We start from the raw sequence: 27,459 nt of genomic DNA, 5'->3' as shown, positions 1-27,459 counted from the left end.
CGGTTACATATGCATTTCTTAAAATGTTCCAGTTTTCCATGCCCTGCTATCCCAATTCCCAGTAGAGTGATATGGTGACAAGGATTATCAACATTTAGCATTTTCTGTTTGCAAAACCATATTCAAAAGTGAAAACAACTAGGTATAAATACACACGCACACCTACAAAGAGAGAACAATTGGTTTAAAACACTAGTTTATTTCATACAAATCAACAAACAGCAAATAAAAAAAAAAGCTTAGTATTTCAAGAATCTGATGACCAACAAAGCTTCATGTTCATTAAAGCATTATACTCACAGAAAGCAAACATCGCAACCCATTACTTACAGGAGAAAACAATAGGCCTATTTCCTGCATTCTACATAATATTGCACACCAATTCATACAGACCTGCACAGCCGAGAGGCATACATGCTACAGTTTAAAGTGCTAGCTTGAACCATTTGATTGAGAGTCTGCAGAATATTTGGTTTAACTTACTACTGAAAGCCATATGATTCCCTTTTCTAAAATTAGCAGTGATATGTCGCTAAAATATGCGCACTATATAGTAAACCTCTACCATACATCGACCGTGAAAGACACAGCTGCTGTGGCCACCAGTGACTTGACCCAAGAAAAGCAAATGAACACAAACACCTAATCTAAGAGACATTCAGTTTGTTCTGTATATAATAATGCATTCTGTGATGAATAAACAACCCTGAACCTGTTAATTAAGTGCATAGACTTTTTAAAGGTGTTTCAGTCATTCCAAAAGGAACAGGTAGAGGTGTTGTGCCCTAAAAGGAATGGTAGAGAATTACTCTAAATGATGCGCACCAATTCTAAAGTAAATAGGAATTGAGTTTAAAACTACAGATTACGTTGTTACTCAACATGACCTTATAGGATTCAGATAAGCAACAACAAAATAACACCACAAATTCTAGGAAACGCTACACTCAAATGGACCTAAGCACATCAAACACAGAAAGGGGGATGTGTATGTTCAGTTTTAAATTGCTCACTTCACAAATTCAGGCAGACATGATTACATCTAGGTCCAATTACAATTTTCCACCAATTTCCATTAAGCCTTGAGTAACTTCACAGCAGATACAAACTCCGAGAATAAATTGCAGATCTAGGTTTTATTTGACAGAAAATGTCACACTAGATATGTACATGGAGGTTGAAATGGAAAAAAAAGTTAATTCCAGTTTATTATTGGATAATAACAAGCTTAAAGGCTGATATATTACGGTATAATAAAATTGTGATGTATTTATAGAAGCTGCAAAGGAAAGTTAAGTCCTGTTCCGAGGAGGAAGGTATAGTTTTAAAAGGATTTCCAGGGCCGATAGGAGGTAGGTAGCATAAGGCCCACAGGCCACAAACCTGAGAAAACACACACCGATTACCCTTACCCTCAACAAAACACAAACATGACTGGATCTACAGATAGTCCTGTCCAGAAACGCATGTAGGAAAGCCAGAGCTGACCAGGGGTGTATTCAGTCGGGTGAAATGTTCACAATGAGATAAAAGTAATGTATAGAGTCAAAATGACACCTTTTTCTAGAGGACAGAGAATTTGGTCGATTTGCATAATATATTTTCTATCTAAATGTTCTGAAACACTGCCCCCTCTTGATTCTCAAGAGCCAAATCAACAACTTGTGTAACAACTGGCTGTAAGTTCTGTAGACTTTTCTAATATGAAGTAGTCCAAAAAAGGAACTACATCGTAGCAGAGAGTTCCGTGGAAGTATGTGTAGTAAGAACCTGTCAGGTGTCCTAGGTTTCACATTCTTGGTGCTAAAAGGAAAACATTCACTGCTGTTGAACAACTGCATCCGAGACAGCCGTGTCAGAGTTCAATTAATTAATGTCAACATTTTGTGATTAACAACTAAAATCGGTGAGAGCGCAATTTTAACTTGAGATCGGCCTGTGTCAACTCACAATTCCAAAAGTTGACACCATGATTTACATGGGAAGTCTGAGTTGCACACGCAGATCTCACGTTTGAATTCCACCCTGTGAATGCCTAGTGTTACAATTCAGATAAATGTGCTCTGCTTTGAAGTAGTGAGTAGGTTTTGAGAGAATATGTGAAAGGTGTGGTAGTCTTTTAAATAAAACACCTGTGAGAATGTGTCCAAATTCGAATGCGGTCTACCCAACCGGTGTTGACCGTGAGTCTTGTCAAAGGACATTGATTAGGTATACGTTTTGTCTCAGTTTTTGGTAGGGATGTTTCTCAACCGAGGGGTCCTTGTGACTTAGATACACTCTCTCACCTTTGTAACTGATGACTAACCTTGCTGTTTTGCACAGTTATTATTAGACAAATTACAGCATTTGCTAGATTACCTATTTATCATGAAAGGCACAAGAGTGGGACTAGCTACAAGGCTCTTCGAGTTTCTCTTGGCTACATATTACTGGACTTAGTAGTACAATATAAATAGCTGTTCATTAAAACAAAGAAATGGCATGATCATAATCAACTGAAATAGTGTGTACATACACACACAAACAAATCACTACAAAAATATACCTGACTGAAAGCAGAGAGAGAGAAACATGAGCTCAAAGGCAAGTGTTGAGAGTGCGAGAGAGACTTTGGTGTGTGGAAGGCCCAACATCTCACATATACGACAGCCGCTTTGCTGTGATGAACTCCTCTAGATGAACCTTGCCACTACCCATGAGGCCAAACGCGGGATACATGGTACCGGTGCAGTCCACTTGCCGCTCGTAAAGGCATCTCATGGTGTTTGCGTCGTAGAAGTAGACACGGCCCGCCTCGTAGTCCAGGTACACGCCAATGCGCTGGGGCATGGGCAGCACCCGGTTGCCGTGGTCATTGCCGGCGGTGGCGGAAGAGATAGATGCTTTGGGTATGAACACTTTGCCCATGCCCACGGTGAGCAGGGTGAAGGGCTGGGACAGGTCGTAGCACGCGTCCTCGCTGCCACTGTCGTGCCCACTGTCGTGGTCGTACCTGGAGTTGGAAGAGATAAGAGAAAGCAGCCTACAATTGCAACACATTCAATTATACTCTGACGCACGCACCATCATTATCTGGAAGCCTGTTAAAATATACATAATAGTAAACCCACAAAGTAGGTAATAACAATGAATTGTTGAGAAACTAAAACCTGGTTCGTGAGTTAGCCCTTAACAGGTTAATGCTTCTTACATCACAGGCTTTTTTGTGACTCAGGCCTGATCCTTAGTGAGTAATAGAGTAAGACTGAGGAAGTGGGGTTTACCTGGGGCTACTAGTGTCCCGGGGGTTGTGGATCCACTCCAGCAGCTTGGAATCAGAGGCCACGCCCACCTTGACTAAGTAGGAGTGGGGCTCCACGCGGAAGGCCCAGTAGTGTCTGCCCTGAGAGATGCCCGTGTCACCGATGATGTAGTCCAGGCCCATGTAGCTGCCTGTCTGCACACGCTCAGCAGCCAGCAGGAAGGCCATGCCGGCCGCACTCTCCACCGAGTCACGCAGCTTACTCAACGTCAGCCGCTCCGAGCTGAAGCCGCACTTGTCATTGAACAGGAAGCCAAACACTACAGGAGAGAGCGAGCAATGATACAAAAGGAACAGCATCAGCTGCAGATAGGATTTCACATCATCTTTGGATGCCAGGGAAAAGGTGGACTTTCATAAAGTGTCACATGAGGGCGCCATTATAAAGATGTTCAAGTAATGAAACAAACTTAAGGAATTTAACACATTTCCAAAACGATACATTTTCAGATGTGAAGATATACAAAACAATGCTTGGTTTCTTATTTCTCAAATAAGGTCTATATAAATTATTTTCTAGGCCACATCTGCTGCTGAACATAAAAATATTCCAAAAATAGTTACAACGCCAAAGGCAATAATTACTATAAATGTAAGTAAAATAATTATGCCTGTGCATTGAACCATTGCATTTTGTCTCCATGTTATGAGATGACTTCATTCGCATTAATTCATGACGTTCCCGTAAAAACACTAGCCGTTTACCCCTTTAGCCTTTGTTGTGTGAACGGCACAAACTTAATTGAATGGAGTCATCCTAAAGATAAGCTTGATTAAAAAGGATAAGAAAAGGACAAATGTATGGTCATACAGCAATGATTAAAGTCTACGCCTACACTGACGGTTGTTGTGATAGGAGGCGTGTTGAAGCTACTGTAATGTCTGAGGCCAGCGTTGACCCAGAATTCCATCTCATTACTAACGCACTGTGCACCCCACTGCTACATGTGTCCACAGTCCGGGCAAAGGAATGTGGGCTCCCATCACTGGACTTCCATCCACAGTGGGCCCAGCCTCAGTTTACGGCAAACTAATGAGCCAGGGGGGGATAAACACTCAACGAAATCCTAATGGATCAGCCATTGTCTATATGCATGGGGGTTTCAGACGGACGGACAGGAGCTGTCTCTTATACACATCTAGATGTGTATCTGTCCAATTCAGTAGACTGTTGAGGAATTAAAGTGATATCAATCCCTAGAGTGCTCTACAGATGGCATGTGATTGCTATTCAGAGTGCTTAGAAACAGAGGCTTTGAATATCGTAAACAGATGAACTGTAACTCTGGACCTCAGCTGCATCTCAACTCTGCTCAGTCGGTCTGAAAAAAAAAACAGCAATTTCAAAAAGGCAATGTTTCTGTGATTCAACAAAGGAGATGGGTCGCAGAAATTATAAATGAATGACCGACCCACCGTAGCTTCCTAACAGTCAACTGTATTTTATCCACACAGTTCACTTTGAACAGTCGAGCATCTGTCAATTTGTAATCTTCCGTGGATCCGACTGCTAAATACCGACAGACTCGGGAGGGGGGAAAAAATAAAGCTTAACTTCAGCCCCGAAGCCCAACACAGGCGGGATGCCAACGTAAGACTGAAAATAAGATGTATTTCTTTGTAATTAGGATAATTAGCATCCAACTTTCATGGCTGCTTTCACAGCCTAGTAGAGATGATTGCTATAGAGCCCAGTACAGTATACTAGTTTTTCTCCAGTTCCTACATTTGAAAAAGGGAATTGAATCATTGTTAAATTATTGCAGAGAATTTATTCCAGTAGAGCTTGAAATTATTAGTCTGTCACTGTTTTGGTTAAGGGCCCAGGGCCACCTCTCTCTTCATCAGTGCCAACCATACACATATGACATCATCATAATCAGTGTTTGGTGTGTGTGTATGACATCAGTGCCTGGTGCCTACCTGGAGCAGGTGGTGTGTGGAAGGTGACTTCTGGGCTGTAGGGGCTGTAGAGGGAGTTGCGGCAGCTGCGTACTCTGAACGAGTAGAGGCTGTTGGCCTCCAGGTCGCACACCACTGTGCTGGGGCCGTACACCGGGACTGTGGGGCGCCAGCGGCTGCTGCCCTCCTCCTCGTCCTTCTCAACACCCAGCTTCCTGTACTCCAGCACCTGGTGGTCTGTGGCCAGGGTGTCCTCAGCCAACTGCCAGCACACCAGGCCTTCGTTGTAGACGCGACTGCGGGACAGATCGATGATGGGAGGGTCAGGGACTGGAGAGGGAGGGGAGGAGAAAAGGTAAATGGCAGAGGGAGGGGTCAGTTTAAAGTGTAATTTGTCTGCAGCCAATTCATATGTCTTTCTCTAAATCGACAAACTAACATAAGTAGGCAAACCTTAGACAAGTAAGACTTGTTAGAGCCAGAACGTCCCATACAAACTAATGCTAGAAATTATTTTAAATGGTATTGGTTATACAGGAAATATAGAAAAATAAACCCCAAAATGATAAGAACCCTAAACTTGATTCAACACATTGGTTTATGTAATCGCATAAGTTTATTTATTAAGGGCATGGAGTCGACCAGAGATGAGACTGAACTCATAGACAGACAGTACAGAATATAGACAGGACAATGGATAGGACGAATAAGAGAAGCTCTTAAAAAGGTTTCATTTATGCACAGACATTGCCAGGAAAAGCACTTTGCAAAACCCTCTCTCGCTCTCTCCCCCTCGCTCACTGCGGATAGAGCTTCCTGTCAAACAGTAGTAGCCGGATCCAGCTAGGGTCCCATAGAATTGGATCAGGGCTGAGGAGGGTGCCGCAGATGGAACTGGGCAGCCTGCAAACCCAGCCGGCACCCGGCCCGAGAGCGCAGCTATTCTCAGAGAAACAGACTATTTTTCAGGCTACAGCCGGGACGGGAGGGAGAGACAGACTAAACAGAGACGTCAACGTCCTTCTTACTGGCCGTGAGTTCAGACCATACTGCAGTATCTGGAGGGGATGGATTAGGAAGGGAAAAAGCACACACCACAATGTCTTTATGGTTCAACTAGTGGGACACATTCAAATATGGAGCCAGTGTGAGCGTAGAAGACTCCAGAATGGCATTGTAATGACATCTTGATGAGCAGGGTTGAAATTACACATCGACTCTTGGGGGGATATTTGTGGGAGGTGTCCTTGGTTGTCACTGTCCCATCCTCAGATCCCTACCCTACAGGCACTGTGAACCTTGGTGATGAGGACTGCCAGACATTTGTTAAATAGGAGACAGTTTTGCATCCTCTGCTCTTTTCATGTCTACCGTCAATTCAATTACTGCTGGGCATCAATTCTTAGAGCTTCCTCCTCTCAGACAGAGTGCATCATTACCCTCCTGTCCCTTCCCTACCATTTAGATTAACCACATCAATCAATGGCCTTCCTTTCAAGGGCTTTCAAGCAGCTTTCCCCGCAAGAAAGGGAAAATTGATTACTTGGACGCATTTCTAATATGTAAGCAACAGTTGTTTCATATGACCCTTTCATGACCCACTATGGCGCGACAGAGCAGAGCCCTTTATGATCAGTAATACTTCTAGCAGGAGGGAGAATGGCTGGAGCTCATCCTAAGGACACAGCCACAGGTAGATGACAGTCTATGAATACCCTTCTGCTTACTTCCTGGGTTACACTCCCCTTACTTAATATGCGCATATCAAATCAGTTCCTTTTCATGGCAGACAATTATATCCAGCCCGCCTCACAGTGCCCTTTTCTTTAATCGGGGCAAATGGACGTGAGAGTCTATGCAAAGCAGTGGACCAGAAAAAGCCCTGCAATGCTCTCAGTGCCAAAATCCCTGCGTGTATATCAGGAGTGTAACCGGCTTATTGAATTAAAAGGGCTTCTGGTTACCAGTGTCTTAACAGAGAGCAGAGCCCAGGAGGAGGTGAAAGTGACTGACAGGTTGAGGCGGAGGTGAGTTAAAGGGGAACCAATGAGGAGTGTCAACAAATTACGGTTCAACTTTGGGCTTGCATTGCAATGTCTGCATACATTTTTACATATTAGTAGTGTGGGGTGGGGAACTCACCTCCCCCAAAACATAGCTCCTTCAGCAGAGTCTCCTCTCTGGAAGTTTCCAGCACAAACTCATCAAAGGAGGGGTCGGCCACGGGGTGGAATGTCCTCAGAGACTCGGTGGATTTCGCGATCCTGGGAGTGAAAGGACACAAATGGCAGAGTTATTCACTTTGTAGTGAACACTACACGCTACCAAGAAGCCATTCCATCAGAGCAGAATGGAAATCATCTCCTGGGCAAGATAAACGAGAGTGTGGGAAATGTGTGTGTATTAATGTAACAGCATTCCTAAAAGTAAAAGCGTGAATAAAGTCCTCAAGCTGCTTTTTGACTAATGGAGATCAATAAGCAGGATTAGAGCTAGAGCGGGACATGGGGAAAGTAAACAAGGCTTTGTCGTTCCAATCTCTCACTTGGAAAAGGTACCTGGCCAGCCACACCAATGGCTGACCGGATCTCTGGCACTCACCACACCCACATAAGCTGATTGAATTCTCCAGCACTAAAATAACAGGGGCCAAATCCCCATTAGAAACCTAGAGGTCCAGAGTTGCCACAGGGAAGTCACCATGATCAAATAGCCATTATGGCCTGTAATAAAGAGGTTGAAAATGGGCCCTTTGTTTATTAAGAATGGAGGCCAATCGAATTACTGCCCTTTTATAAACAATGGTATTATATCACCATTAGACAATAGCCTTTACCCACAATTGATGACGGGAACCTTTGGGTGACAGTCTCTACTGTATACTATCCATAACAGAGGGCAATGTGCTGGGACTGGGAGTGTCAGTCAGAGCTGGAGAGAGGCTGACCTGGTGTGAAGCTGCTTGGCAGTCTGAACAAAGCAGGACTGGTCCGTCTCCTTGAGAACCTCCTGGGCATAACCCACCAGGCCGCTGTTCTCCAACATGCCCTGGTACTCGTCCACCTGGCCCCGAAGCTGGTCCAGACGCCGCGTCCTCGACTGCTCGATGGAGCGCAGCATCTCAAACTTCCTCTCCTGGAGGGTCTCGAACAGTCGCTCAAAGTGCTCGTTGGTCCGACGCTCCGCCAACTGGCCGTTCTCCTGTAGAAGTAAGAGAAATGTTGCACGACAATTAATTGAAARCTACAACTGCATAGAAGTAGCCTATGGACCAGTGTTTGTTTGTGCAATCATGCCACATCATGCCTTCTTGTCGTGCCGAAGAGTTTGACATGACAAGGAGTTGGAATGATAGCCCAAACAGATCTGGGACATGGCTAGCATAGACGTACTATTACAACAAATGAAAACAAGACAGGGACAAAATACATAATACAGTACAGATGAGCAAACGCTTCTGCAGTGGAATTCATGTGAATTAGTACATGTTCCTTTGTTTATGCCTTTATATGCATTTGAATAAGTGACCTTCCTTCTCAGGGCAGACAGAATGTCCCTTTGTTAGAATGTCCCTTTGTTAGTGGACATAATAGACAACACAGGACTAGTTTAACTCTGTCAACACAGTTACTTGTCAACACAGTTACTTGCCTCGGTTTCATTGATCAACACTTCCAGGTGGGAAATCTGAGTCTTCACTTGGTCCTCTTTGCTGATTAAGTAATGGATAGCCTTTGATAGCTTCTCCTGTTGGTATAATAACAACAAAGAACATTAGCAGAAATGCTCAATAGATAGAACATAAGATACAAATGATTGCATTAAATATGGATGAGTCTGGCCCGGTGCCCGTGTCCACAGGCCTTTTAGATTACAGCCAGAGGACACGAGTCCTCAGTCCCTCTGCTTTCAGTGGCTGATTGACCTCCGTCTAGGCGGGGTAGACGAGGTTTGCTTGTTGTTGATGACCACACGTCGATTACACTGCTCACAAAGGAAAACTGATCATGTGGACGTGTGCCACTTAGTACAGGTAACTGATCAATATTTCATTAGGGGGCTGAGAAACAACAGCGTCACTGGCCAGTTGGGTAAACATCAACTTCCAAACTATAACATTATTTTTTCCTGGGGTGTATTCATTAGTACACACCGTAGCAAAACATTTTGCAACAGAAAATATTTGCAATGAAAAACAAATGTACTTTTTGGGACAAATTCAGGTAGTTCACTCCCCGTTTGCTTCCTGGTAAATAAATCAGATTAAGTTCTGGTCAGGTCAAGTGAATGGTTGGAGACATCGTTATCGTCATAAAGTACCTTGAGGATCTTGTAGGCGCTGCTCATGGTTGTGACTTTGTGGTTTGCATGAGAGCCTCCCAGCTTGCACAGGTGACAGACTGGACGCCGGCACACCTCGCAGTACATGTTGACCTTCTCCATCTCATGCTCCGGACACATCAGCACCTGGATGGCCATGAGCACACATTGGATTAGTGGTCATTAAAAAAAAATTATAATAATAACAAACTCGTCACACCACATATGCAAAATGGCACAAAGGGTTAGCCCAAAAGTTTGTCAACACTAAATGACATACTCTCTCCTTTCAATCATCTTTCTATTTATTAGCACTGAACAGGTATCTCCCACAACCAGCGAGTTTCACTAGATTGCAGAAGCACAAAGAAAAGCAGAGATAACACTTATTGTCAGTCGAAATTAAACCAACATCTCTCTGAAAGCAGCATCATTAACGCAATCAACTCGTCAATGATTGTCCACCATCAATGACATGAGCTGATCCCTGCAATCTAAAATCAAAAGCAGAGCAACATGGTCGAGATCAACAGCACAATGAACCCCCCCCCCCGAGGTGGTAAATTGTGTCTACCTTGGGCCTAAAGTTCATGGTGGGCCCCACATATTCGTGCTGGGCTTTGGGGGTGCCCCAGGGGTGGTGGAACTTGAAGCACTCGTTGCAGTAGCTGGCCTTGCAATCCATGCAGCTCTTGGTAGCCTCCTGCTGGGGCGGCTTGCACATGTTGCACATGATGGCCACGGCGGCGCGGGCTGCCTGCCGGTAGCGCTCCACAATGCTCTCCAGGGTGAAGTTCCGGAAGAGCATGCTCATGCCCCGCTCGCCCAGGTCCACGTCGTGTTGGCAACCCGGGCATGGGAAAGTGGTGATGCGGGGGGTCACAGAGCCACGCCTCCATCCTGGTGAGGAGATAGAGCCTGATACGACAGACAGAACAGCCATTAGAGTGCTAATCACATCAAACTAAGGATGGGCCTGCACAGACAAGCACACACACACACACACACACAGTGTCTTACAGAAACAAACACGGGTCCTTCTCGGACAGCTCACACTACATGGTCTCTCACACAACATGGATGGATAACACAAGAGATAGGAAGAGCATGTTTACAGTGACCTGGACACCAACAGATTCACGTAAAATGTATTACAAATCAGGTGCAAAGTGGGAAACCCACTAACAGAACCAAAATATCAACTCAAATCAACTTAAGGGTAAGAGAGAGTAATATCGATTTCCAGCAAAATGGCTACCTGCAGAGGAAATTCATTTTTTAAATGATTTGTCCAGTTCAATATATCCTAACACACTCTCACAAACACACATGATGGATGCAAGCAGCAGAACATTGTGCATTGAATGTACAAAGAAAAATGGCAAGCAAAAAAAATTGATGTTTGTTGAATTTCAGCACACAGACATGCTGCGGTGGGCACAAAGCAAGCGTGTGTGACAAACATGTCTGTCGATGTGTGTGACGGCATGTAACGATGGGAGACTGAGGGTGCTGATGCAGTAGTGAGTGAGCAGGCTTGGCGTTTTGGACGGTCTTGGGATGGAAGTTGATGAGGCGGGGGCCAAGTGTCCTGGCCTGAAGCGAATGGGAGAGGTCAGGGATTAAAACGACAGTGTACTTAGGCTAGGTGGGTGTGCTGGTCGGGGAGGGAGGGTGTTGCAGCAGCGTGTGTCTGCGGCAAGGTGTACGGTAGCAGGCTGAGGCACGTTGCCTGCTGCTGCAGTGGAAAGAGCTCAGGGCAGAAACTGACAAGTCATCGCAAGGCCATTCTGGCAGGGCAAAAACCACAACATGGTTTGAGTCATCACAATGCGACACAGCCCAATCGCCATAACCAGGACTGCATTGCAAAAGGGATGCAGGCTATCTTGCCAGGAGTATGTGAATAAACCAAATACTGTACAAGGTAAGAACATACATTTAAAAAGAGTGGAGTTAATCTTCCCTACACGTTTTTAACTCCTTTATCTTCCTTTAATCTAACTGTCAAGATGAATGGCTTTTAGACTGAAAGCCTTAGGGTGCTTTTAAGACTTGACCTCTATGAAAGGGACACAACTGTTATGTATCCTGACTTAAATAATTCTGGTGCCATTTTAAAAAGGAGTCGTTCAGATGCATAATTATCGTGGCATAGCATTTTTAAAACATCTACTGAGCACTTCAACGTAAAATAAATAATCATGTCTGCTAAAGCATTGTGCTCTAGGGTGTTCTCCCATCAAATTATGAGATCATTGTAGAGATTGCTCATGGCGCGCAAGCCAAACACATGCGTGTCTAAAGCATTTTCTATAACTGAACCGTGGAGCAAAAAAGGTTTCTGGGGCAAGCCTGTCAGTGAGACTAGGTTGAGGCAGTATAGTCTAGACAATCTCGGTATGTCTAAACAAAATATAATATTGTGTAAGATAGAAATATGACCCCTGCCTCTTCTAAAAGTAGATTTTTTATTTCTTTATTATTTAACTAGGCAAGTCAGTTAAGAACAAATTCTTATTTACAATGATGGCCTAGGAACAGTGGTTAACTGCCTTGTTCAGGGGCAGAACGACAGATTTTTACTGGCCCAACGATCTAACCACTAGGCTACCTGCTGCCCCAACAAGGTACTGGATATTTCCGAGGCTACAGGGTGGGGAGACCCCTCTTCATATGCCCAGGCATTAAGAAATTCCACTTTAAACCCAACTCCTAGGTAACTTCCTGAGACATTTCGCTAACCTCTAGTCTCCACTCTCTGACTCACATCCCGCCCAGAGCTGTGGCTCACACACTCATTCTCCAACCTACTTTGTAAGACATGCACGTGTTGAAAGCAGAGCACAAAAGCCCGAAAGCACCAGGCTCGAAAAATGCAACAAAACACCAAATGCAGACATAAATTGGTGGGACATACTATACATTTGCGACTTTGCTCAGTAGACTTTTTAAAACGCTAGAATGCCACGTCTACCAAATCGGCTACATAAAAGGCAACAGGGGCCTATTGTCAGTTGTGTGGTTACATACAGGAGTGTAACAGTTAAGTTGGGGTTCACAGGGGATCTTGTGACACTGTACTCACTACTACAGCTATTCAAAAAATGGAACCCGCGTCTACCTCTCTTCCCAAACGACCTTCTCTGCAGTGTGGCTGCAAGCAATGGACAAAAAAGTGAAGTGAGACCAACAATTAACATATACAGTATGTTAACAGAAGTGGAGTTAAAACTGATGCACATCCAATTACAGTGGACAAGTGCTAACACACAATAACATGGTGCTTAAAATAAATGGCCTTCTTAAAAAGGTTTTGGTGAAAACATATGTGAATTCACAGATTTCAAAAAAGTGTGGACACACCTACTCATTCAAGAGTCTTTCTTTTTATTATTTTCTACATTGTAGTATAATAGTGAAAACATTACAACTATGGAATAACACATATGGAATCATGTAGTAACCAAAAAAAGTGGTAAACAAATCAAAATATATTTTAGATTCTTCAAAGTAGCCACCCTTTGCCTTGACAGCTTTGCACACGCTTGGCATTCTTTCAACCAGCTTCTCCTGGAATGCTTTTCCAACAGTCTTGAAGGAGTTCCCACATATGCTGAGCAATTGTTGGCTGCTTTTCCTTCACGCTGCGGTCCAACTCATCCCAAACCATCTCAATTGGGTTGAGGTCCAGTGATTGTGGAGGCAAGGTCATTTGATGCAGCACTCCATCACTCTCCTTCTTGGTCAAATAGCCCTTACACAGCCTGGAGGTGTGTTGGGTCATTGTCCTGTTGAAAAACAAATGATATCCCATCTGGTTTGCGCTTAGTGGGACTGGCGTATTGCTGCAGAATGCTGTGATAGCCATGCTGGTTAAGTGTGCCTTGAATTCTAAATGAATCACAGACAGTGTCACAAGCAAAGCACCTCCACACCTCATGGTGGGAACTAGACATACGGAGATCATCCGTTCACCTACTCTGTGTCTCACAAAGACACGGCAGTTGGAACCAAAGATCTCAAATTTGGACTCAACAGACCAAAGGACAAATTACCACCGGTCTAATGTCCATTGCTCATGATTCTTAGCCCAAGCAAGTCATTTCTTATTGGTGTCCTTCAGTAGTGGTTTCTTTGCGGTAATTCGACCATGAAGGCCTGATTCATGCAGTCTCCTTTGAACAGTTGATGTTGAGATGTGTCTGTTACTTGGACTCTGAAGCATTTATTTGGGCTGCAATTTCTGCTGATGAACTTATCCTCTGCAGTAGAGTGTAACTGCAGCGTAACTCTGGGGCTTCCTTTCCTGTGGCGGTCCTCATGAGAGCCAGTTTCATCATAGTGCTTGAGGGTTTTTGCTAGGGATGCACCGATATTACATTTATGTCCGATACCGATATTTCCCTTGCCCCAAAAAAAACGATAACAATATTTCAAATTTTAGCAGCCTTTTAACTGACTTTCCTAGTTAAATAAAAGGTTACACACACACCTGACCAAAGTTATTTTGTTGGCATTTACGTATGTCCCCATTACCAGTAAAACCCATTTATTTCACTTAGTTCATGTGCTGTTTCAGTGTTCATTTGTTCAGTCGTTTCATTCTCAACCAGGATTTCATCATGCATGTCAGACAGAGCTGAAACTTCACTGCTTATCCCTGGCCTCTCTTCCTCGGTGTGCACTGTCACTGTGTCCTTTTACATCTTGTCCAGCTATGTATGTAACATTTCACGTAAACCCTGTTTGTCTGCGTCAAAGTAGTGGTCCTTGTACCTAGCATCAAGCATGGTGGCGACACAGTAAAGAAGCTCAGAGAGAATGCCACCGTGGTGCTTGTTCAAAGCCTTGTGTACTTTTGTAAGTTTTAACCCCACGGTCTGTCGGCAGTTTTGTTGAGCAGCCGTTTCAATGACATGACAGAGAGTATAATGTCTGCTGCAGACGCAGTTGATTAGCTTATTTCTTGAGTCAGTTGTTCGAATGGAGCTAGGAGTGTTCATGTTTCAAACATGTTCTCAAATGCCATTGAAATGGCGGCAGCGGTATGAGAACCAGCACATTTTTGAGCATGCAATACGGTTTTCTTCAGTACGAAATCCTCGTCGACCCACTGTGCTGTCAGACTCATAATAGTTATGGGGCTGACATTGCTGGTCCAAATGTCAGTCGTGAAGCTCATGGATGTGAGTTTCAACAATACTGTGTAACTCCGGTAGGGCAACATCTGAAAAAGCTTGCGTACCGGGGCTCGATCAGTCGGCAAAAACCAACATCATCCACGACAGAGCACAGTTGATTGTGAAGAGCAATGAATTCCATTATCTTGGCATTAACGGATTTTGCCTTCAAGTTGTCTCGCTGAAATTTTCTTACTCTTTCAAATGACCGCTCGACTTGAACATGTTTAGTATTTTTCTGCTTTTGTTCTGTGTAGCGCTGTATTTTTCGTGGCGTCATCATGTCATCTACTTACGTTATATAAGTATGCACGTCAGCTTTGACATCGGTTTTGCACATCGGCGTTAACGTCTTAATAGGGGACGCTGTTTTCACTTTGGGAAACAAATCATGCCCAAATTAAACGGCCTCGTACTCTGTTCTAGATCATACAATATGCATATTATTATTGGATAGAAAACACTCTGAAGTTTCTAAAACTGTTTGAATTATATCTGTGAGTAAAACAGAACTCATTTGGCAGCAAACTTCCAGACAGGAAGTGAAAATTCTGAAAATGGGGCTCTGTGTCAGGGCCTGCCTATTCAACTGGCTTATATTTATGGATCTGTATGCACTTCATACGCCTTCCACTAGATGTCAACAGGCAGTAGAATGTTGAATGGGGTGTCTAGCTTGATGTGAGGCCGAATGAGAGCTTTTGGAGTGACAGGTCCGCTCTTTTGTCAGTTTTCAACGGCGCACAGGGGAACTCCACATTGTCTTCTGAAATGCGTTACGTATACACGACGAAATGCTCCGGCTCTGATTTTATTGGATACATATGAGAAAAACATCATAAAGTAGGATTTTTCAACCGAGTTTGACCAGTTTATTCAACATTTATTGGGACTTTTGGAATTTTACGTTCCAGGCGCAACGATTTCTTGGACACGTGAGCGCCACATGGCTAGCCAAAGTTGCTAATTCGACAGAAGAAAATGGACATTCTAAAACCAAACAACGATTTATTCTGGAACTAGGACTCCTTGCACAACATTCTGATGGAAGATCATCAAAAGTAAGAGAATATTTATGATGTTATTTCYTATTTTTGTGTTTTATGTTYYKTCCAACAAGGCGGAGAATTGTAGGGCGCTGTCTCACAATATTGCATGCTGTATATTGTACTAAAGTTATTTTAAAAAATCTAACACAGCGGTTGCATTAAGAATCAGTGTATCTTTAATTTGCTGTACAACATGTATTTTTTAGTAAAGTTTATGATGAGTTCTTTGGTTAGATTAGGTGACTGTCCAAAATATCTCCGGACATTTTGGTGCATTGTGGCTACGTATTCACAATGTATAATCAGGATTTGTAGCTCTAAATATGCACATTTTCGAACAAAACATAAGTGTATTGTATAACCTGATGTTATAAGACTGTCATCTGATGAAGTTGTCCAAAGGTTAGTGATTAATTTTATCTCTATTTCTGGGTTTTGTGAAAGCTATGTTGGCGGTGAATAAATGGCGTTGTGTGTTTGGCTATTGTGGTGAGCTAATAGAAATATATATTGTGTTTTCGCTGTAAAACATTATTTTTTTTAATCGGAAATGATGGCTGGATTCACAAGATGTTTATCTTTCATTTGCTGTATTGGACTTGTGATTTCATGAAATTATATGATATCCCTGTCCCGTTAGGCTAGGCTATGCTAGTCAGCTTTTTTGATGAGGAGGATCCCGGATCCGGGAGGGTGACTCGTTAGTTAAACTAGACATGGGGCCGATGCTGGCATTTTTAGCTAATATCGGCCGATTCCGATATGCTCACCGATATATCGTGCATCCCTAGTTTTTGCAACTGCACTTGAAGAAACGTTCAAAGTGCTTGACATTTTCTGGATTGACTGACCTTCATGTCTTAAAGTAATGATGGACTGTTGTTTCTCTTTGCTTATTTGAGCTGTTCTTGCCACAATATGGACTTGGTCTTTTACCAAATAAGGCTATCTTCTATATACCACCCCTACTTTGTCACAACACAACTGATTGGTTCAAACGCATTAAGAAGGAAAGAAATTCCACAAATTTACTTTGAACAAGGCACACCTGTTAATTGAAATGCTTTCCTCAGGACGACCTGACATGATGACTCCTTGCTGTCCCCAGTATACCTGGCCGTGCTGCTGCTCCAGTTTCAACTGTTCTGCCTGCGGCTATGGAACCCTGACCTGTTCACCGGACGTGCTACCTGTCCCAGACCTGCTGTTTTCAACCCTCTAGAGACCGCAGGAGCGGTAGAGATACTCTTAATGATCGGCTATGAAAAGCCAACTGACATTTACTCCTGAGGTGCTGCACCCTCGACAACTACTGTGATTATTATTATTTGACCATGCTGGTCATTTATGAACATTTGAACATCTTGGCCATGTTCTGTTATAATCTCCACCCGGCACAGCCAGAAGAGGACTGGCCACCCGTCATAGCCTGGTTCCTCTCTAGGTTTCTTCCTAGGTTTTGGCCTTTCTGGGGAGTTTTTCCTAGCCACCGTGCTTCTACACCTGCATTGCTTGCTGTTTGGGGTTTTGGGCTGGGTTTCTGTACAGCACTTTGAGATATCAGCTGATGTACGAAGGGCTATATAAATAAATTTGATTTGATTTCCAGTGGACTTCCTCATGAAGCTGGTTGAGAGAATGCCAAGAGTGTACAAAGCTGTCATCAAGGCAAAGGGTGGCTACTTTGAAGAATCGCAAATATAAAATATATTTTGATTTGTTTAACACTTTTTTGCTTCTACATGATTCCATGTGTTATTTCATAGTTTTGAGGTCTTCACTATTATACTACAATGTAGATAATAGTAAAAATAAAGAAAAACACTTGAATTAGTAGGTGTGTCCAAACTTGACTGGTACTGTACATTGAGTTAAACATTCTAAAACAACAAAAAGGTCTCTAGTCCGAATCCTAATAAAACATTAAGGAGTTTCCACAAAACCTATTAGCTTTTACAGCACTTGACTGATAAATATAGCCCTGGGCTCAGTTCATTTAATCCCTCATTCATTCCTCGCAGGCAGGTTTCGTCACCATGATCACCACTGGTCTGACAACCATTCAGCAGAGGTGAAACCTTTAGTGAAATGCTGTCAGAGATTTAAGACTTTTACTTTAAAGTATGTTAACAATGTCCTTTAAGATTTCTTCAATGTACTTATAAGAAAATTGTTTACTAAATCCACTGCAAAAGTACCATGGTTACTAATGCCAAGGGGATTTAAATGAAGTACATGATTCTTAAGATGACTAAGGATATATTATTTTATTACCAGCGCTAACTCTTTTTCTAAAACAGCATTGAATGTTTCCACTGTGTTAATAGATGCGGACATGAAGAATGGTCACATTCAGGTTTGGGCAAATGTGAATTGGTTGGGCTGTGGGTTCCGCAGCTGTGTTTTTGGAGTGGCCAGGGACTGGCTCATGATTAAGTAAGACTGCCTTGTCTCACTCCATGCTGTTTGCACCTTGGATTTAGACATTGACCTCTCAGCTTCCCCCAAAATAAAGAATGTGACAACCTCCCCCTCCCACCAAGTTAATTAAAAAGCGTTTTAAATGCTTTAGTGGGATAGTCGTGCTTTGTTCCGACATGTGTACATAAATCAAGCCTGTCATCCTATCAAGGTGGTGTAAATGATAGGCATTCCGTTAAGAAATTGCTTGGCATTACAAAAATCAAAATATCCACAATACACCTATCATTTAACATTTTTGTGAAGTGCATGCTTTAAGGGCATGGAACTAGACAGAACAAAAGTGATGAATTGAATAAGCTTGTCAAGTTTCTATACTCTGTTCAAGAAACTTAAGACCCATCTCAAAACTTAATGAGATTAAAGGAAATAGTATGAACAGCCAACATTATGATTTTAAACAGGGCGGGGTCGGTGGTGTCGTCTTTCATTCTACAACCCAGAGAATAACTAGGAAAATACAGATGAAACTGGGTATGGCATGGTCCATAAAACTTTACTGCAAATTGCATGTAATGTTGCCAGATTTACATCACTTGTCACAATTTAGGCTTGATGATGAACGGCCAAACCCAAACGCACCTGATCTTGCAAGCCTATCCAGCCTCTCCATGCTTGGCGAGTGCACTCTGGATCGGAGCCCTGGGCTCCCAGGGAGGGAACACTCTGAGCCTGCATCGAAAGAATCCTCATGGTTCAATAGCAGCAGGTCTCGGACACACTTGTGACAAACGCTGTGCTGACAGGGCAAGATGAGTGGGTGTGTAAACAGCTCCTTGCAGATCGGACAAATGAGTTCACGCTCAATGTTCTTGATAGGGACCTGGTGTGGACACAAACATTAATATTAGGTCTACAGTAAACTTATCTCCAGGCTAATTGCTACCGCATACCAGTTCAACAGAGATGGATCCGGCTGGTGGACGAGACTAGCAACAGCAGCGTTTTCCAAACTCGGTCCTGGGGACCCCAAGGGGTACACACTTTGGTTTGATGAGTAGATTTTTTTTGAGTCGGCTGTGTATTGCTAAGGAAAAATCCAACATGTCCTGGGGACCTTTGGGTCCCCAGGACCGAGTTTGGGAAACGCTGGTCAACAGTAACATACATAGGCTTATGTAAACACTTTTTGAACATTTCATTTGAAAGAGGCCAGTTTTGATACTGAGACAACATTTACAAATGTTACATGTAAGCTCTACCCTGGTAGGCCATGCACATAGTTAGAGAAGTTCATGCATCAGCTTGTTGGTTAGCTGAGGCAAAAATGGTTAGAGCAAGCAATTCCTCAAAAGGGGAAAGCTATACGGACACACCTGGTGCCCAAAATGATGACGTATGATGCGCAGCGAGAGTTGAGTGGAGAAGAACGGATTCGGTTCGGTCATCTTGATGAGCCCTTCCCAGCTATCTAGTTTATAGATGTGGCTAGGACCTTCAGAGAGAATTAGGAACTTGTCTGCCGCAGTTGGGCCTTGGGAGAATGTTCAGAAATCTTTTCAACTGGAGTTATTGTTTTTTTTTTTATAAAAATGTGGACGTTAGTTGTATATTTTCGGTGAAAATCACGACAATGAATGTGCTGTAGCCGTCACCCTGGCCTGATATTGGCTACACTATCAAGCTACTTCCCTCACTTTACTGCGGCAAGCCGGCTTGCAGCGCAAACTCTCCTCCATTGAGCAGTAGACTGTATCACGGTGACATGGTACCAAATACCAATATTAAGTGATTTATTGTGTAGGCTGTTATCCTACTCTAAAGAAAAATTAAGTGGAATGAGCAAAACATTTTAATATAGATATATACACTGCTCAAAAAAATAAAGGGAACACTTAAACAACACAATGTAACTCCAAGTCAATCACACGTCTGTGAAATCAAACTGTCCACTTAGGAAGCAACACTGATTGACAATAAACTTCACATGCTGTTGTGCAAATGGAATAGACAACAGGTGGAAATTATAGGCAATTAGCAAGACACCCCAATAACAGGATGGTGTCTGCAGGTGGTGACCACAGACCACTTCTCAGTTCCTATGCTTCCTGGCTGATGTTTTGGTCACTTTTGAATGCTGGCGGTGCTTTCACTCTAGTGGTAGCATGAGACGGAGTCTACAACCCACACAGTGGCTCAGGTAGTGCAGCTCATCCAGGATGGCAAATCAAATTTGAGCTGTGGCAAGAAGGTTTGCTGTGTCTGTTAGCGTAGTGTCCAGAGCATGGAGGCGCTACCAGGAGACAGGCCAGTACATCAGGAGACGTGGAGAGGGCGCGTAGGAGGCAACAACCCAGCAGCAGACCGCTACCTCCGCCTTTGTGCAAGGAGGAGCACTGCAGAGCCTGCAAAATGACCTCCAGCAGGCCACAAATGTGCTCAAACGGTCAGAAACAGACTCCATGAAGGGTGGTATGAGGGCCTGAACGTCCACAGGTGGGGGTTGTGCTTACAGCCCAACACCGTGCAAGACGTTTGGCATTCGCCAGAGAACACCAAATTGGCAAATTCGCCACTGGCGCCCTTTGCTCTTCACAGATGAAAGCAGGTTCACACTGAGCACATAGCACATGGAAAGACGTGACAGTCTGGAGACGCCGTGGAGAACGTTCTGCTGCCTGCAACATCCTCCAGCATGACCGGTGTGGCGTGGGTCAGTCATGGTGTGGGGTGGCATTTCTTTGGGGGGCCGCACAGCCCTCCACTGTGCTCGCCAGAGGTAGCCTGACTGCCATTAGATACCGAGATGAGATCCTCAGACCCTTATGAGACCATATGCTGGTGCGGTTGGCCCTGGGTTCCTCCTAATGCAAGACAATGCTAGACCTCATGTGGCTGGAGTGTGTCAGCAGTTCCTGCAAGAGGAAGGCATTGATGCTATGGACTGGCCCGCCGTTCCCCAGACCTGAATCCAATTGAGCAATCATGTCAAGCTCCATCCACCAACGCCACGTTGCACCACAGCTGTCCAGGAGTTGGCGGATGCTTTAGTCCAGGTCTGGGAGGAGATCCCTCAGGAGACCATCCGCCACCTCAGCAGGAGCATGCCCAGGTGTTGTAGGGAGGTCATACAGGCACGTGGAGGCCACACACACTACTGAGCCTCATTTTGACTTGTTTTAAGGACATTACATCAAAGTTGGATCAGCCTGTGTGTGGTTTTCCACTTTAATTTTGAGTGTGACCCAAATCCAGACCTCCATGGGTTGATAAATTAGATTTCCATTGATCATTTTTGTGTGATTTGTTGTCAGCACATTCAACAAATGTAAAGAAAAAAGTATTAATAAGAATATTTCATTCATTCAGATCTAGGATGTTGTTATTTTAGTGTTCCCTTTATTTTTTTGAGCAGTGTATATATAACTCAGCAAAAAAAGAAACGCCCTCTCACTGTCAACTGCGTTTATTTTCAGCAAACTTAACATGCGTAAATATTTAAATGAACATAACAAGATTCAACAACTGAGACATAAACTGAACAAGTTCCACAGACATGTGACTAACATAAATTGAATAATGTGTCCCTGAACAAAGGGGGGGTCAAAATAAAAGTAACAGTCAATATCTGGTGTGGCCACCAGCTGCATTAAGTCTGCAGTGCATCTCCTCCTCATGGACTACACCAGATTTGCCAGTTCTTGCTGTGAGATGTTACCCCACTCTTCCACCAAGGCACCTGCAAGTTCCCAGACATTTCTGGGGGGGAATGGCTCTAGCCCCACCCTCCGATCCAACAGGTCCCAGACGTGCTCAATGGGATTGAGATCCGGGCTCCTCGCTGGCCATGGCAGAACACTGGCATTCCTGTCTTGCAGGAAATCACGCACAGAACGAGCAGTATGGCTGGTGGCATTGTGCATGCTGAGGTCATGTCAGGATGAGCCTGCAGAAGGGTACACATGAGGAGGAGGATGTCTTCCCTGTAACGCACAGCGTTGAGATTGCCAATGACAACAAGCTCAGTCCAATGCTGCTGTGACACACCGCCCCAGACCATGACAGACCCTCCACCTCCAAAGCAATCCCGCTCCAGAGTACAGGCCTCGGCGTAACGCTCATTCCTTCAACGATGAACGCGAATCCGACCATCACCCTGTGAGACAAAACCAACGGCTCGTCAGTGAAGAGCACTTTTTGCCAGTCCTTTCTGGTCAGCGACAGTGGGTTTGTGCACTAGGCAACGTTTTCCGGTGACGTCTGGCGAGGACAAGCCTTACAACAGGCCTACAAGCCCTCAGTCCAGCCTCTCTCAGCCTATTGCGGACAGTCTGAGCACTGATGAAGGGATTGGCGTTCCTGGTGTAACTCGGGCAGTTGTTGTTGCCATCCTGTACCTGTCCCGCAGGTGTGATGTTCGGATGTACCAATCCTGTGCAGGTGTTGTTACACGTGGTCTGCCACTGAGAGGACGATCAGCTGTCCGTCTGTCTACCTGTAGCGCTGTCTTAGGCGGTCTCACAGTACGGACATTGCAATTTATTGTCCTGGCCACATCTGCAGTCCTCATGCCTCATTGAAGCATGCCTAAGGCACGTTCATGCAGATGAGCAGGACCCTGGGCATCTTTCTTTTGGTGTTTTTCAGAGTCCGTAGAAAGCCTCTTAGTGTCCTAAGTTTTCATAACTGTGACCTTAATTGCCTACCGTCTGTAAGCTGTTAGTGTCTTAATGACCGTTCCACAGGTGCATGTTCATTAACTGCTTATGGTTCATTGAACAAGCATGGGAAACAGTGTTTAAATACTTTACAATGAAGATCTGTGAAGTTATTTGGATTTTTACAAATTATCTTTGAAAGACAAGGTCCTGAAAAAAGGGACGTTTATTTTTTAGCTGAGATATAGATATATATATTGTAATGCTCTACTTGTCAGTGTTCCAAACGGGACATTATTTACCTAATAATGTTTTTTTGTTTGTTTTTTTACCTAAACACCAGATACAATTCATAGCTAGCGGTGCACTGGAATGACATTCAGTTGAAGTGGAATGACATCACTCATGGGATGGGTGGCCAAAAATAACTACCTGAAAGCCACACCCCCAAAGAGCCACAAGTATGACCACAGAGGCATACAGTGCCTTTGGAAAGTATTCAGACCCTTTGACTTTTTCCACATTTCGTTAACAGCCTTTTTCTAAAATGTTTTCAATTCTTCCCCGCCCCTCAATCTACACACAATACCCCATAACGACAAAGCAAAAACAGGTTTTTAGAATTTTTTGCAAATGTATTAAAAATTAAAACTTAAATATCATTTACATAAGTATTCAGACCCTTTACTCAGTACTTTCTTGAAGCACCTTTAGCAGCGTTTACAGCCTCATGCCATTTTGTGTATGACAAGCTTGGCACACCTGTATTTGGGGAGTTTCTGTCAGGTTGGATGGGGAGCGTCGCTGCACAGCTATTTTCAGGTCTCTCCAGAGATGTTCGATCGGGTTCATGTCCGCTCAAGGACATTCAGAGACTTGTCACGAAACCACTCCTGCATTGTCTTGGCTGTGTGTTTAGGGTCGTTGTCCTGTTGGAAGGTCAACCGTCACCCCAGTCTGAGGTCCTGAGCACTCTGGAGCAGGTTTTCATCAAGGATCTCTCTGTGCTTTGCTTCGTTCATCTTTCCCTCGATTCTGACTAGTCTCACAGTCTCTGCCACTGAAAAACATCCCTATAGCAAGATGCTGCCACCACCATGCTTCCGTCTGGCCACTCTACCATAAACGCTTGATTGGTGGAGTGCTCCTTCTGGAAGGTTCTCCCATCTCCACAGAGGAACTCTGTAGCTCTTTCAGAGTGACCATTGGGTTCTTGGTCACCTCCCTGACCATGGCCCTTCTCCCCCATTTTGCTCAGTTTGGCCAGCTCTAGGAAGAGTCTTGGTGGTTCCAAACTTCTTCCATTTAAGAATGATGGAGGACACTGTGTTCTTGGTACCCTTCCCCAGATGTGTATGCCGACACAATCCTGTCTCGGAGCTCTATGGACAATTCCTTCGACCTCATGGCTTGGTTTTTGCTCTGACATGCACTGTCAACTGTGGGACCTTATATAGACAGGTGTGTGCCTTTCCAAATCATGTCCAATCAATGGAATTTACCACAGGTGGACTCCAATCAAGTTGTAGAAACATCTCAAGGATGATCAATGGAAACAGGATGCACTTGAGCTCAACTTCGAGTATCATAGCGAAGGGTCTGAATACGTATGTAAATAAGTTTATTTTTATTTATTTTTGCTAAAATATTTCTAAAAACCTAATTTCACTTTGTCATTATGGGTTATTGTGTGTAGACTGATAAGAACAAAAATATTAAAGCAATTTTAGAATAAGGCTTTAACGTAACAAAATGTGGAAAAGGGGAAGGGGGTCATAAATACTTTCCCGAGTGCACTGTATGTTACTGTGCTTCTATGGCTATATGTGCAATGCCACTGCCTACTTCATTTGTTAATTTAACAAGACAGCTCATAATCCAGTGCCTTTATCACAGTCAACACCTATATTTTAGCTTAACAAAAAGAAACATTCTCAGCCTCATGGCAAACTAGCTTGATGGGAAGGGCTCATCGGGATGACTGACTGAACCGAATCCACTCAACTCTTAGCTGCGCGAAATACTTCATCAATGTGTGCACCGGCGTGTCGGTATAGCCTCTCCCTCAAAAATAGGTAGCACAAAAACTTCCATTGCCTTTTTTTAGTTAATTATTACTGTAAAATTAGCCTATATAATTTCGACCACGCCATTTGAAATGTGAAAGGCAATGATGAATCATTAACGTTCCACGAGGATATTTCATATAATTTAGTATTATTAAAACTAGTACATAGACTAGTCACTTACCGGCAAAATTGAGTTACGTCGCGAGACTGCAGACATGATGAATTCATATATTTTTTTGCGTCTTTTAGCTTGTTAAAACGTATCCAACGTATGTTGAAGATGCCGACTACTGCAATCACGAGCGTTGTCGAGTCGACAATGAATTAAACGCCGTGAATAGACGCTATGGCTGGGACCGAGTGTCGTGAATCAGCAACCGTCTAAAGGCTGCTGCATTTCAAGCAATGACGGACAGCAAAACCGTGTGGGGCGGGGTGGAGACACTGAAATCACCATAGTAACAATGCCGCAGCCCTGAGTATTCAAAAGACAGGGAGGGCAATAGGATCAAGTTTCACTGGACCAAAACTCGAGGTTTGTAGCGAGAGACGTTATATTGTTGCACTACCACAATTGTTACTGTTAGGTCTATTATTTGTATGCTGAACAAAAATAGAAAACGCAACATGCAACAGTATCAAAGATTTTTTTGAGTTACAGTTCATATAAAGGAAATCAGTCAATTTAAATAATTTAATTGGCCCTAATCTATGGATTTCACATGACTGGGAATACAGATATGCATCTGTTGGTCACAGATACCTTAAAAATGGTAGGGGCGTGGATCAGAAAACCAGTCAGTATCTGGTGTGACCACTATTTGCCAATTTTGCATTGAGTTGATCAGGCTGTTGGTTGTGGCCTGTAGGATGTTGTCCTACTCCTCTTCAATGACTATGCAAAGTTGCTGGATATTGGCTAGAACTGTAACACGCTGTCATACGTAAATCCAGAGCATTCTAAACATGCTCAATGGGTGACATGTCTGGTGAGTATGTAGGGACATTTTCAGTTTCCATGAATTGTGTAGAGATCCTTGCGACATGGGGCCGTGCATGATCATGTTGAAACATGAGGTGATGGTGGTGAATGAATGGCACGACAATGGGCATCAAGATCTCATTACGGTATCTCTGTGCGTTCAAATTTAACATTGATAAAACGCAATTGTGTTCATTGTCAGTAGCTTATGCCTGCCCACTCTGTTCAAAACAGCAAACAGCTTGTCCACACGACACCATACACGTGGTCTGTGGTCGTGAGGCCAGTTGGACATACTGCCAAATTCTCTAAAACGACGTTGGAGACGGCTTATGGTAGAGAAATAAACATTCAGTTCTTTGGCAACAGCTCTGGTGGACATTGCCAATTGCACACTTCCTCAAAACTTGAGACATCTGTGTAGATCGTGCATTCAGTCATAGCACTATTATTTTTAGATAATTAATATGGCACTTCATGGACTATGAGTGGCTTGAACAGTAGGCCTAAGCTAATTTGTGTAAATAGCCTAAAGCTTACCCTACCAGTTTAGCAGTGAAACATGTTTGCACAAGATGTTTGCACATGGATGGTGCATCCAAATAAAGTTCTCCCCAAATGCAAATATTACATGGGTAGGAGTAGGTTGTTTACAGAAATTCTAGTCATTATTAATGGCCTGGTCTATTCCCCTACTCATCTTGTTCAAAAGCCTACAATATTTCTAATGACTGCAATTTAGTATGCTTTTGCATTCTATTCTTTATGCAACCCCTTGATATCCTGCAAAGCCTAATTTATATATTTAAATTCAATATCTTGATTTATGAGTTACATAATCTTACTATAAGAGATCAGGGCATTTGTTTGTAGCCTATAAAGGGGATTAACTAAAATATAGGATTTAATGGAGATTACATGGAGAAAAAAACACCTTTGTGAATCTTGCACCCCACATGAACTGCTCAAGTCACACTTTCAGATAGCATAGATACAATTTTTATTTTACAGCAGCCCATATTTCATGCACGTGTTATCTGTATGTCCCTGATCCCGTTCCAAGGACGGCACAAAACCTTGAGCATCCTTCCTCTCCACCAAGATTACACACCTTGATCTAGCTGACACCATACTGAAGATGTCAGCGTGGCTTCAATAGGCTACAGATGTTTCATTTCCATAAATCGTATCTGACGTTCACTTACCTCTCCGGCTGTTATTCGCTGGACTATCTGCTCGACCAAACTCGGTAGCATATCCTGATTTTCTTCGGTATCCGCAGTATCCGACATAATTATTTATAATGTCGACAAAATGCAGGGATTATAATTAACAAAATGGGTCAATAACAAATAAATATCCTAACAAATACTGTAAAAATCGATTGGCTTCCAAAAGAGAGAAGGTAACATTCGGAGAAATATGGTTGCATCTTCATCCTCAGTACATCGAGCAGCCTAAATAGCATACAATTCATTCCCCAGCTGCTTGAGGAGAACATTCTGCAAGATTTATCAAGAGAAATAATCTTTGATGCGTAACCCCGCCCTCACTGTACATCTCAGGCGTGC

The 27,459-nt window shown here is 43.5% G+C and overlaps 1 protein-coding gene across 3 annotated transcripts; it reads right to left on the bottom strand.

Moving 5' to 3' along the window:
• Positions 1-178: 178 nt before the first annotated feature.
• On the bottom strand, positions 179-27,459 carry LOC111957934 (E3 ubiquitin-protein ligase TRIM36-like). Of its 3 annotated transcripts, XM_070436872.1 has the most exons (11): positions 27,094-27,459; positions 18,822-19,062; positions 12,651-12,683; positions 10,101-10,444; positions 9,527-9,673; positions 8,858-8,953; positions 8,154-8,407; positions 7,349-7,470; positions 5,228-5,536; positions 3,267-3,564; positions 179-2,995 (listed from the first exon to the last, which is right to left on the bottom strand). In XM_070436872.1, exons 1-11 carry the CDS (start codon positions 27,178-27,180, stop codon positions 2,638-2,640), a joined length of 2,289 nt encoding a protein of 762 aa, XP_070292973.1. In that variant the 5' UTR covers positions 27,181-27,459; the 3' UTR covers positions 179-2,637. The 3 variants fall into 3 exon arrangements, with proteins under 3 accessions (XP_070292973.1, XP_023834810.1, XP_070292972.1); XM_023979042.2 differs by lacking the exon at positions 12,651-12,683 and having other exon boundaries at positions 27,094-27,452; XM_070436871.1 differs by lacking the exons at positions 12,651-12,683; positions 27,094-27,459 and adding an exon at positions 25,088-25,307.

Source organism: Salvelinus sp. IW2-2015, linkage group LG33 (genome assembly GCF_002910315.2).
Source record: "Salvelinus sp. IW2-2015 linkage group LG33, ASM291031v2, whole genome shotgun sequence".
Lineage (NCBI taxonomy): Eukaryota > Metazoa > Chordata > Actinopteri > Salmoniformes > Salmonidae > Salvelinus > Salvelinus sp. IW2-2015.
The sequence above is the reverse complement of the archived record's forward strand: the minus strand, read 5'-3'. Positions and strand labels throughout refer to the sequence as shown.

Coding starts and splice junctions, on each gene's coding strand:
- LOC111957934 (XM_070436872.1), bottom strand. CDS start 27,180: ATGTCGGATACTGCGGATACCGAAGAAAATCAGGATATGCTACCGAGT. Junction 5,537..7,348: donor GGAGCTATGTTTTGGGGGAG/GTGAGTTCCCCA, acceptor CTCCCTCTCCAG/TCCCTGACCCTCCCATCATC. Junction 3,565..5,227: donor CCACACACCACCTGCTCCAG/GTAGGCACCAGG, acceptor TCTCTCCTGTAG/TGTTTGGCTTCCTGTTCAAT.